Consider the following 13,341-nt stretch of genomic DNA (forward strand, 5'->3'; position numbering starts at 1 on the left):
GCTCCTACTACTTCAATAGCCTGGACCACCACACTCCTGATTATAGATCTAGAATGGGTTAAGACAGATTTGACAAATCCTTTTATTCTTGAGATATCAATAGCTATCTGACCACACATCACAGTAAGAGCACAACACTGGAAGGCAGGATCAAGAGTTTGCTCTCTCTGGGCTGGTCCCCGGGATGCTGGTAATGGCCAAAGATTTGCTAAGACTTTATATTCTAAAGGTTCTGGAAAAGCCCGAAGTGAGGACCCTTCATTTTGAATTATTTTATGACAGATGTATAAAAGTTTGCTTTCAAATAGACGGCTTGCTGGATTTCATTTACTTTAATTATAATAAACAACTAAAGTTAGGGTAGATTTAAGAAATGGAGAGAAAAATGATGGTTTTTCACTGGTGAAATGAGAATGTGCTTTGTTAGGGTGATTAAGAGTGACAGAAATTTAATTAAATTGAAAATTTTAGAACAATATTATGGTAATACATATTTTAAAAACCATTCCAAGATTAGATTTAAACTCTACAGAGATATTATGGGGAAAAAAAGCATTTTAGCTTCCCAAAATCTATTATGTAAATACTATGACAAGATTATAGAAAGTCTAGAAAGCAGAAGAAAAAATCATCCATAATTCAACAATATTCATACAGTTATAACTGGGGTAGTCTCTTTTGGTCTTTTTTACTATTTCAATGAAGCACAGGCATTTCAATTTTTTCCCCTTAAATCGAACTCTTATTTTCAGTTAACTATCTACACGGCAAATATTTACAGGAATTACATATTAAGCTAAAAACTTAAATTCACAAAATTAAACACCCACCAATGTAAGTTCTTTTGATAAAATCTATTCTTTCAATGCCTTTGTCTTTAGAACCTCATTCCAACAAAGGAAGAGAGCTGTAAATTGTGAGCAGTTCTTCACGAGGAAGTCAGTATGCTTTGCTATGTCTCTAATGAACAGAGACTGTAGGGCACAGAATGCGGTGCTCACATCAACCAGTGCTGCTGCACTGACTTCCAGGCTGAATCAGACGAAAATTTGGGAACATGGTGGCTGCTATGACAGTGACTACCACTTAGGAATGTGCTTGGGTGACCTGGCAGACACCTCAAGTTATAGCAGGTCAAGGTTCAAACCAGAGAGATCACAGGCAACTCCAAAACAAAGTCCTGGACCAGTTACTATCAGAACAGGCATACTATTGTTTAAAGTTTTAAATTTTTAATTAATATTTTTCTGAAGGAGAATTGTGTTGTCTCCAAGTATGAAGGGTAGGTTGAATTTTAAACTTTCATTCTGAAAAATCTCCAAACACAAATAATCACTAGGAAGTTTTGGGGTTATCAACAGATTATTACAGAAAGCTGACAAGCACCAAATTATTTTACACACACCACCACAACGTTTTGAACAGTAACTGGAATAGAAGTAAAATAAGCCTATGCCGTAACAGGATTAACGATTTGCAACCTTGTGAAAGTTGATCCAGAATAAAATAGGCAGTTTACTGGAAGGTTTTCCAGTGCTTCATACACCACTCTCATGGTGAAGATCTGTAGACTTTTCCTATGTTCAGATGTTAGCTTCTAACATGAAAAATTTTACCTGAAGAATTCTACTAGTTTGGTGCAGATAAATACATCATTAAGTAACCCAGTAAAGTAACAGTGATCCTTACCTGTGCTACCGTTCCCTAAATTTCCTTGGTTTCCCATCATCCCTTGGTTACCCATCATCCCTGGCTGAGGCATCACTGAGTAGGGACCGCTGTTTCTGATTGGTGGGAAGGGTCCGGCACCAGTTGGGCTTTGCAGTGTGATGTCAAGTGGTAAGTTCTGGTTGGGCAATAACCTGCCCAGTTGCCCTGGTCGTGGGTTATTAAAAGCTAAGGAGAGAACAAATGAAAATTAAAGGTTAATATTAAACAATAGAAAAGAGCTGTAACAGACTTAGTGTTTAGAGAAAATGTCATCTGTAAAATAACAAAGATATGCATGCCAGGGACCAACTGCCTACATAAAAGATAAATTCACAGACAAAAGATGCAGCATCAAAATCTCATAACCTAATCCACAGGTAACTAATTTAACTACATTCTTGTGGGGGAAAAAAAGAAAATCTATCACCATATGTTTTTCTCCTCAATACTGATTTCTAATATTCAATTATATTTGCTAAGTATATGTTCTTTTTCATAGTATATTGTTCAAATTTAGGAGTACTGCTTTGTTGCAGTTCTGAAGCTACAAACATCTCCTGTATACAGTGCCAAACCCAGAAACATATGGTTAGAACATCATGTCTTCCCTGGACTTTCCTAGGAGTATCATTAGGTCAAAAGTATCAAATTTCACCGAAAGTGAAAATCTTCAAGCGTGGACTCCGATACCTGAATTAAGTAGTAAAGCTTTAGGACCGTAATCTTTAATCTTTTAAATGCAGACTCTTAGAATTGCAGATACATGTAGATTTGAAATGATTCTTACGGTTAGTTCCCAAGAACATATTGTGCAACAGGCAATACACCAGTGCTTTGTACTATCACACAGACAACCAGTAATTTGACAGCAATGCTATGAACTTTAAAAGTGCAGAGATATTATAAATTACAATTTATACCACCAATTTATTAAATAGTACCAAATACTTTACTTCCTCTGAATTATATAAACATACTATGAATAGAACATTTGAAAGGAAAGGTTCTTAATAATCAATAGCAGAAATAAAGCATGCAGAAGAATTACGGCATGAAATTTAAATTATATATATGCTTGTTCATGACTTCCTCAGGTGTAGTTGTGTGGTTACCATTCAATAATGTGAATACTATTAGGAGGTAAAGACGGAGGAAAAACCATGAGTTCACATGCAGTCTGTCCTTCTTTAATTCCGTTGGTTAAGAAGCATCGACTTTCCAGTGTGTCTTACTCACTTTGCAGCTCTCTGGCACTGTCATCTCATCTCCCACAGTCCATAAGAAACCCTCCATTTGCTGAGAAATAGGCGGGTTTAAAAGACAACAGCAATACCTCTACTTTGTTTTACCCTTTTTGGAATGATAAGGAATCACTTGAGAAAAGACCTAGTAAATAGAGGTATCCTGTGACTTGGTGATAATGACCATTTCTGGTTTAAGAACCAATGTTAAGTTTTGGGCCAAACTGTATTGGAAGAGGAAAAAAAATCATTCTGTTCACCAATGGAACTCTAAGGAGGTTATCTATCTTTCTATAAATTATGTCCCTGGAACAGGAATAACATTTTCTTCCATTCAAACTATTGGACAACTTTAGGCAACTATCAAATGTTCATACTGAAGAAAGATTTCATCTTAAACTTATTTAAATAAAGTTTAAAATAACAATAAACAATAAATATGTACTGTATATGATAGTCTAAGGTCTTCAAGCTTTACATAAAACTAACCAAACTTAAAATGCACTTGGAAAATATTTATGATAAAATTCCATGTAAAATTGGTATTTATGTGAGGATTCCTAAGAGATAGAACAAGGTATTTTTAATGTGTGTAGTCCTTTCCCATGATTAAATATTGAGAATTTTTAGTAGTATATTATTCCTAAAAAGTCAGCATACCTTTCCAATTTTTTATAATTTCAGTATTCAGTTATTAAACACATAAACACCTACTTTAAACTCCATCTCTGAAGGCAGTAACTGACACGCAGGGAAATATGACAGTCATCTAAAGAACTGTATCTATGTAGGTCAGCCAGTCTCGGTGCACGCTGATTAAATTAAGTACAAGAGAATGCTGGGAAGCCATGTCCACATGAATCCACTTTGAATACTGTTTTGAAGGACAAGGACAGTAGATGGTGCTATCTGACCATAAAAACCTTGAAGGGACTTGGCTGTTTGTATCAGATTTTACTAACCCCCCTTTCTGATGGTGATTATATGGCATAACTATCAATATCTCATACTCACTGCTCTGTGAAATTCGCAATGCGGTTTTCTGGGCTCCAACAGGTGTGACTGGGCTGTTTTCAGTTGTGAGTTGCATGAGGTCATTGATGATGGCTTGCTTGTCAACTGATCCAGCAGGGGCGCCAGGCCTCGTGTCTGGGAAAAGCTGTGGTAATTGACTATTCTGCAAATCATCCAAAATCTCCTCCAAGTTGTCCAGCTCACTGCCAGGCTGCAGTTAACAACAGAAGAGTTTATCCAGTCCCACTCTAAGAGTGGGCAACCACAGGCCCCCTTGCAATCATAGACCTAGCTGGTATAAGACACCACAGCCAAATACAAGATGCAGATACATGCCCACATTGGGCCCAACAGTTAACAGAGCTTTTTAAAAATTAAACTGACAAAGAACACACAATTTAATCTCCTGGTCCTCAATTTCCTCATCTGTAAAAAGAGAGATGACTGAATTAGAAAGAAAACTCTCTTCCAGCATTGTGATTCATTGGCAATTTATAAATTCCCCCTTACACTAATAATTCAATTAATCATGAATATGTATATTTCTAATTAACCAAAGACCTACAGTAATCCAAAGACCTAAGTTTTGTGGTTAATTTCCCTAAGAAATGACAACAACAATAAATGCTGGTAGAAAATATGATCCAAATTTACACTGTATCAGTACTTAGTAAATGCTGATTCCCTTTTAGGACTTTTTTTTTTCAAGAGCAGGGGGTAAAATGCAAAATCTGCTTGTGGCAACCATGAACAGCTAAGCATTGCCTTTTCAATGTGACTGGTGGTTTTTCCTGCTTGTACTTTCAGTTTCAAATAACACTGGCGTTCTCAGTCACTCACCAGCCTAGGTGACAAAGTGTAGGGAAGCAGGGTAAAACAGGCTGCCCCCAGACCAGCACCTACCTACCTGACTTCATAGAAGCCATAAACATGGTTTTGAAAGGGGCTTTCCTTTATGAAAATAATTTCATTTCAAGTACCAACATTAAAGTAATAAGGTAAACATCACCTCCATGTTATGTCTACTGTTTTTCTTCCACAAAGCACAACTGATTTTCATAGTCTTTCAGGTAGAAAGGACCCATGTACCAAATATTTAAAGTCAGTACCAACCACTCAAGGAAATTGCTAAATTAAATGCCAAGGTTATTTTTTAGTGAAGAAAGTGGTGAGAATAATTTTCTTGATGTGAAGGTGGGAAAACATAAGTTGGGCAATTTCCCCAAAGTCACTGAATGGACTTGGAATCCTTGGCTGTGACTAACATTTTTGCCTATACTGGCAACTCAAATGATTTTTTTTTCACATCTAACATGAGGTATAGTTAAGCAGAAGGGCTTACAGTTTTATCCTATATACAATTCCTACTCCCTGAGTAGAGGATGGATTTGGTAATGTTTTTGCAATTTATGGCAAATGGAAAGGGATCCATTTTCCAGGGGATTCCTAATGGGTTGCTAGAGCAATTACAAGGACATTTTCCAGTTACTTTAGCCAGCATTTCTAACAAAACACAGAAGCATCAGATATGGGAGAAGCACATCTTATGTGAGGGTTAGGTGCAAAGTCAGCATCCTACAGCAGACAGACACAGACAAGATGGTTCCTGAAACTCCTTGGGAAGGCATCTCACCAGGCATCCCCTCCAGGGGCACAGAGCCAGCTTCTCCTCCAGAGAGGAAGCACATTACTGCTACTTTGGCTGAGACTTGAATGATGTAGTTTCTGTAGGGGCCACGCTGCACTCAGAAGCCTGTAGCTACATTTTCACACCATTAGGGGCACAAGAGAACCAAAACCTAGTAAACTGTCATGCCCCGCTGGATGGGTCCACCAGGGCACGTATCCAGAGGGTTGAGTGGCAGGGCAAAACTGCTCACACTACTTACATAACCATTTCATAGCCACCTCTTCTTCCTTTCTGAATAAGTACAGATGACTCTGTGTAAATCAAATGTACATGTAAAGCGAGGCTACTGCAAATCTATCTTTATGATGTTCTGCTGAATACATAAGGTATAGAGATCAGTATAAACATAATTATTGTCTAGAACACAATAATAGCCACTCAATCAACCCGATGAATTCTTTAAACTAGATTTATCTGTAATCTAAAAAATTTTCCCAGGATCAAGCTAAATTTCTCACAGAGATTCCTATAATTTCTATTAATTTCTCAAAAATGATTCATAAAAATGGGTGATAATCTTACTGCTGTGTCATGAAAAAACTATGGAGATTAGAAAGAAGTTCTAAAACCGAGTGTGTGGCTGTCCCAGGAAACCAAGGCCCCCACTACAATGCTGCCTTGTGCAGAGCATTTTTGAAAGGGGCTCTTGGAGCTCTGTGTGTGTGTGTGTGTGTGTGTGTGTGCGCGCGCGCGCGTGAGAGAGAGAGGAGGAGGTAGCTGTTCTAAGTGATAAGTTGCTTCTTGAGAAAGCTTTGCAGATTGCCTTGGATGAGAAGCATCCAGAATAAACTGGCTCATATAAATATTCATAAAAATAGGTCATGTGTTCCTCAGTGGGTGCTTTTCTATTGGCCTTCCCTCAACCCAAGACACGTTTTAAAGAAAGTTCTTATACTACCAGTTAACAACAGTCTGGGTCTAGACTCCTGCCTTTTTTACCTTTACAGTTTCCATGCCAATAAAATTATAATAATTGAAGCCATCCATCTCAAACAGGAAATACCAGAGTTTCAAAAAGTCCTAATGACAGAATTCAAGAATACTGTAATCTTAAATTTGTAATCTCCTCTTATAATACTATGAGTCCCAAATCAGTCTAATATCAAACATATATGCTGCACTTAGCATATACATGTGCTATATACACATACATAAATGGTTCAGCACAAATAACACCCTCTTTTCTTTATTACAAACTCATAAGCATGTGATTCATAAGCATAACAATATCACACTCAAGCATACCATATGACATTTCAGGTGAAATGTTCAAATGAAAACTATAAATTATTACGCCCATATTACCTTACCAACCACATTCAAGCAGGCCCTACTTCCACTGGACCCTTATATTAATGTTACGTATACACTCACACACAGAGTTAAAATATATTTGGTACTTTCAATCAATTAATTTTTTAATTTCAAATAATTAGAAATTTTAAAATCCATCATTTTCCTTGGTTGACTTTCATTTTAAAAAGCATGTATGAAAACTGATTTTCAAATTTTAATCTTTTCCATTTTAAGAGCTGATCAAATTCAACTGCAGATCAGTCTAATTCTGACAAGTAACTAAACACTAATTTGTCTTAAAAAACTATGCAGGAACTTCTTGGTGTTAGATTCAAAAAGGTTGTGTAGAGACCTGTAACTACTGGCAATATCTTGTCAATTTTTGGAGTACGAATTCAATATTAATCTAGTTGTCTTTAGTTTACTTTAAACATTTCTTTTCAAGGAGATAAAGTTCAGAATGTTTGAACCCCTTTGGTTGGTCAGTAATACAATTGGACAAACGTCTTTTTTTCTATAGTCAATTTCTGGAAGGGAGGGATTTGATCACATTAAGTTTCTGATCAAACATTTTCTCCCCTAAATCTTTGTAAGCTTTAAATCTCACCCAAAGTTCTTCTAGTCAGTCCCTCTCCACTTTGTTCAGCATGATTTCTTCCCGAGACAAAAAAGATTGATGCCTTTCTTTAAAAGGCTTTGCCAAGATACTTCAAAATTTTGCTTAGGCATCTATCTGAATGCTCAAATTAGCCACATCAATTTGAATAGTTAGTTTATACTATTTCAGGCAGAAAATGAGTCACAAAGATTTTTATACAAGTTCTACAAAATGAAAATTGAACTTGATTTCTTTAATTTTTCACTTTTCTGGTTTTATGAATTTTTCATGTGTCAAGTAACTTGTTCTCTGAAGCAAATATAAATAGCACATACATTTTATAACATAAAAATTCTAATAAATTACTAAACATCTTTTCAAAATTTTAAATAAAAAGTCTAATTTTACCATATTTGCCTAACATAAACTCATTAAAACATGGTAATATAATTTACCACATTTGGAGGGAAATACTATCAATCAGTGTAAGTTAAGATATGGTTTGCCATTTTAATGTAACCAAATAACAAAAAGAAATTCTTCTTAGACTATTTCTAAACCCTCATCCTAAGTAGCCCAATAGCATTAGAAAGAACATAATTTCCACTTGGAGGAGGATTAACAGGCCCTATTGTGTAAATAAGTATGTAACTTCAAAGTTAATAAACATATTGGAAATTTTGCTGTCATTACTTCCTGTTGGCTATGAATGCCATAGAAACAAATGTTTAAATACTCTAACCAGTAAAGAATGCTATTTTAGGTATAATAGCATCATTGGAATACTTCCTGTCCTTAATAAGTTAGTGATAGGTTAAACACACACTTGGTTAATGGCTCTTTTCTGAGTCAAAATAATAAGATAGTAACTGCACACCTGAGGCTTGCTAACAGTTTATCTCACTAAATAAAAAGCTTGTATTCCCTTGAAATCAATGAGAAGTTTTCAATAAATGTGTATAGCAGTTGTAGGAGATAAAATTAATCTGAATTTGGAATTAGTGAAGGAGAGCAGGAGGAGAGACAATCACTGTTTTTTTCTTTAAGTCATTTTAACTTTGATCTAAATTTAAGTAATGCATACTTCCTGTGGTAGCTTTTTAAGTTGCAATGTTTTTGATGTTAATTTTTTTGGTAGAGTTTTAAATGGGAGGGTATGGAGGCTGAGACCAAGACTAGGTTTCATTAAGAAAAAAATACTGTTACCTGTGCGTTTGTGTACCGTGCTTTTTGGTCTATCGAAATGCTAACAGATTTGTGTTGATAACACTCTGGGCTTTATGTTCCCTAGGTGGGACACTTTTGGTCAGAAAAATGTTTCTCCTAAACAATTAGAAACTTCGAGGGCTTAAAAAAACACTTCTCTTTGTCAGTTTTTTTGTCTGAAGTTAGAATAATCATATATCTAAATATAGAAATGCCAAACAGTGTCCCTCTTCCCTGGCCCTCTAAGTCCCTAGGGCCTCAGGCCTGGGATGGAAACAAAACTGTTTCTGGAAGGAGGGGCCAACCACTCAGCCACTAAGCTTAGGTAGACCTCATGGGTCACCATCTTGAGGGACAGTATCTGTGCCGCTCCCCTGAACCGCCACTAGCTCTGTATGCTCTAATCTAGAAAACCTCTAAAGATTAAAACACTTAAGAGTTGTCAATATGGTTTTACAGTACACTTTAGCCAAGATACTGCTATTACATTCCTGCTGAGCCCTTGGTTTCCCCATTTAATGATTTTACAGCATTACAAAATAGTTGTTATTGAGAATTCTGCACGACCATTTAAGTTTAAGGGTTAATACCAAAGATGTTTATATAATTAGGCGACTTCCCTTGTGAAGGACACAAAAGCTTGAAAATCATGTCTGCCTTATAGCAATGGTAGAAGAAAGAAGGGAAGTCAAGAGCTTAGAAACCTGGACAGAGCCCAGCTACAAGCATGGGTGGCCTCAGCTTTCCCAATTACTGCTTTCAATCCTAGACCTGCCTGCCTCTGGGTCAGCTTCTGCTGACTCAGCAGAGTTCAAGGATATACACACAAAGCAAGGGGTGCTGCCCTCTCCTCTCCCCATCCACACCTAGTTCCTGAAGACAGTGACATGTAACATCCACTTACAAAACAAGTTTCAGGGACAAATTAGTGAACCATTTAAAGTAGAAAGGCGCGTGCAGTCCCTTTTCTTTTTAGCCAATCATGTCTTAAAACACTTGAAGTACAGGCAGAGCTCAGGCATTGGAGGGAGAGAGGAGAGAGCAGGGCCAGGTCTTGGGCCATTAACCCAGCCAGTCACAGATTCCCCAGGAAACACCTTATGCCAAGCCATTGTGTTAGTAATAACTCATCTTTTTAAATAAAGAAAATGATAAATGGTTTACATTTTCCTTGTGATGTCATTATTCCTTAGAGTATTATCAGGAATGATTTTGAATATCATGTTAACTGTCCTGGATTTTTCCAGGGAACTAAATCTTCAGATAAGAACAATAGATAGTTTTGCATTTACATATGATGGCTCAGATATACTAATGCTATGTCAAAGTTTAACTTTCCTTCTTACTATCCATTTCCCCTTACATACTTTTTATACTGCTGGTCTAAGAAATTCTTTAGCACGCACGAATCAGAAGTTTGGGCTGAGAAAAGAGTTACAATGATCTTCATTAGGTTTAAAAAACCAGTCAAACTCTGATCTTAAAAAGGAGAAAGGTAAATAAGAGATCATTTAATTCAGTCTGTACTGACAAGGCCCAATTTTGAGGAAACAATTATCCCCAACTTAGGCACCTTTCGTACAGCCGGTGAATGGATTGCAATGTACACTAGTTGAAAAGAGTGTTTTGCAGTGCATGAAAATTGTATGAAACTCAAATATTGGTGCCTGGAGCACGGCACACACCACCTGTTCTGTCTGTGGCTGCACCCACACTGCAGCAGTGGGACTGAAGAGCTGTGGCACAGAGGGCGTCGCCTGCAAGGCCTCAAGTATCTACCATTGGGCCTTTTCCAAACAAGAACAGTAACAACAAACAGTCAACCCTGCCCTGTGACAACGCACTCTTTACTAGAGAGAGTATTTGGAACACACAGCTTCAGTGAGAATGAACTCAGTTTCAATCAAGTAAGACAACAAGAGAAGACTTATTCTTATCTAATCACCTGAGGACTCAAAATGCCCTTGTGGAGAAAACTGTTGATGGATATGGGTTAGTAGACTTGGGAGAACACATTATAAAACTTACTTGGTCACTAGGCTCAAAGCTCATCTCCTCCTTCTCCGTTTTCATAGCTATTAACTTTGTGTTACTGGCAGGGTCCGTCTTACTGTCCAGCCGCTCAAGTTTGGGGGTTATTTCTGGTAAACCAATATCTTTAGTATCATCTTTATCTAGCAAGTAGCGAAGTAGTGCATTCTCTTTCTTCTTGGGGCTCACTGGCTCTTGTTTAACAGTCACTTCTGAACCAGGAGCTGTGCTGTTGGCCTCCTGGCTCAGCTCTTTGCCTGTGGCCTCTGCTGTCAGCTTGGCCAAGTCCACAGGAGAACTGCTGTCCTGCAGGAGTCTGTGCAAAATCTTATGCTTCTCCTTGAGCGAGGTCCCATGTGTTGACCCAGAACCAGGCAAGCTATTCACGGAGTCCTTGTTTGTGTCCGACAAAGAGCTGGACAGGGGTGAGGGCTCTATCTGGTCAGATTTGGTGGTCAACAACTGGAGGAGTTTGGTCTGTCCTTTGCTGTCATGCAGTCTATTCTGTCCATCAGATCGCTCACTGCTCACACCCTGGGGTACGCTGGAATCATTTGTTTCCTTTTGCTCTCCAGGATGGCAGCTGCTCTCTGTTTGTCCAGTTGTACCTTCAGAGGGCTCCCCATACAGTCCAAAACAGTCTTTGGAGTCTAAGCTTCCCATCTTGCTGAGTGGGGGAGGATTCATATTAACTGGGGAGTTTTGCAAATTGCCCATTTTTAGGTCCGGTGAAGCCAATGATGACCCTAATGAGACCCCGTGCCCCTCACTGAGGGCCTGAAGTGCGTTGAGGGAACTGTTGGTGTAGCTATGGCTATTTCCTGTGCTGCTGCAAACTCCCACAGGGGAATGCAAGCTTCCTGCAGGGGAAAACTGACTGGGTGGGATCCGGGGGCTTCCAGCTACCCCAGGGCTCATGCGATGTCTTGGTGAAAGCACGGAGCTGGGCTGGCCTGGATTCATGCCAGGGCTGCTCTGCGAGGGACTGTTCATTCTGAGTGCATAGTTACTACCCTGAGGAGTGGTTGCTTGCATGCTTGACACATGGTTCAGTCCCCCAGAACCACTAAACCTGACCATGGGCATGCTCATTTGCTCCTTTGGGCCGTTTATGGGAAAATTTATATTGCTACCAAGGGTCGTGTCCTGACCTGGGTTCGCACTGCACATGGCCTGATGGGCAGGGCTGCTAGAGCTAATTGGATTCAATGGCTTCCCCATCGCTGGTCCAGTCATATCCGTATTCATTAGACAAACATTCTGCTCTCTGTATAATGAGGAAAAAAATATAAAGATAAAAGGCGAAACACTTAGCAAGTTGTTATTAATTTTCAAAAAAATGAAATGGCCCCTTTTCTTTAAAAAGAACAGGCTACACTTAAAAGAAAGATATACTTTGATGCAACAATCTGCAATTATGGGCAAGACTGAACACGTATAGTCTTGGACCAAGAGGGATATTTTTCAGTCAACTCATTAAGATGTCTGCGGTTTTATGGAGGGGGTGTGTTTAAATTTGACTACTGCCATACTGAAATTATAGTTATTAGACAAGACATTAGAGGGGTTTCAATTAATTATATATCTTTCTCATTAAATGGTATATTATCATGAATAACTAGAGCTTGAACTGTCCAAAAGAAATGACCCAGACAAGTAGAGCTGCCTTCAATTATTTCCCAGAGATTACAATTCCTAACAATAGACACATCTGGAAGCCTGGAGAGCTCTGATGTATATGACTTGGCTCAAGACGAACAGCAAACTTAGGGGGGGAAACTTGCCCCTACCTATTAGAAATGCTGCAAGTTCCAGGACCAGTGAAGTTACCAACATTGTTTAGAATCAGATCACTTTAACAGATCCCTCCTGCCAGGTCCCCTGCAAGTCAAAGCAAGAGTCTCCAGAACAAACAACGCGGGAGGCAACTTGACAGTGACCTTAGTTTGTGATGATTCCCCAACTCCTGGACAACTCCAGTCTATCTTCTTACTAATGACTAAAAGCAGGTTTTCTGAGCTCGATGATTTTCCAAGCCCTATGAGCCTTCATTTACAGCCTTGGCAGTCACTCGTGAGTTACTAAATGTGTTCACAAACCCAAACAAAATAGGTTTCACAAATTGTCAAACATCAGCTTTCAGTTAGGGGGTGAAATCTGGTACATCTGTAATCACTTTCAAATTGTTTCAGTTTGAGGTTAGATTTATTAACCATTGGCAAAGAGTGCTGCCTGATTATTTTAATTCCAAAATAAGAAAGTAAATAATTGAGAAATGTGATAAAAGGAGATCTTTTACCCAGAACTTTATATGTCTTCTGATTGTACCTCATAAAGTTTTATACAGCATGTACATAAATATTTTTATAACTTGAAATGCAACCATTTTCCTAAATTTGTGCTCTAAAACAATACGGTTCATGACATTTACTTAAAAAATCAACATTTAGTTTTGCTTTCATTTCTTATGGAAACGTTTATTACCCTTCAATTTAAAGTCTCACATCAAGAAGGTAATTTAACCCTGAGAATAAAAATAGAAAATATTCCTTCAA

At 38.1% G+C, this 13,341-nt stretch overlaps 1 protein-coding gene across 3 annotated transcripts in view; it reads right to left on the reverse strand.

Annotated features, from left to right (window-relative positions):
• The window catches only part of NCOA2 (nuclear receptor coactivator 2), a 288,869-nt gene that overhangs the window by 33,812 nt on the left and 241,716 nt on the right, over window positions 1-13,341 (reverse strand). For all 3 annotated transcript variants that reach the window (XM_037058687.1, XM_037058689.1, XM_037058688.1), the window contains 3 exons: window positions 10,784-12,053; window positions 3,966-4,176; window positions 1,690-1,896 (listed from right to left, as the gene is read on the reverse strand). In XM_037058687.1, coding sequence (XP_036914582.1) covers window positions 1,690-1,896; window positions 3,966-4,176; window positions 10,784-12,053 — 1,688 coding nt within the window. The remainder of the gene's footprint in view (window positions 1-1,689; window positions 1,897-3,965; window positions 4,177-10,783; window positions 12,054-13,341) is intronic.

This window comes from Sturnira hondurensis, unplaced genomic scaffold, assembly GCF_014824575.4.
Source record: "Sturnira hondurensis isolate 20B ecotype Veracruz unplaced genomic scaffold, ASM1482457v3 Scaffold0010128, whole genome shotgun sequence".
In the NCBI taxonomy this organism is placed as follows: Eukaryota; Metazoa; Chordata; class Mammalia; order Chiroptera; family Phyllostomidae; genus Sturnira; species Sturnira hondurensis.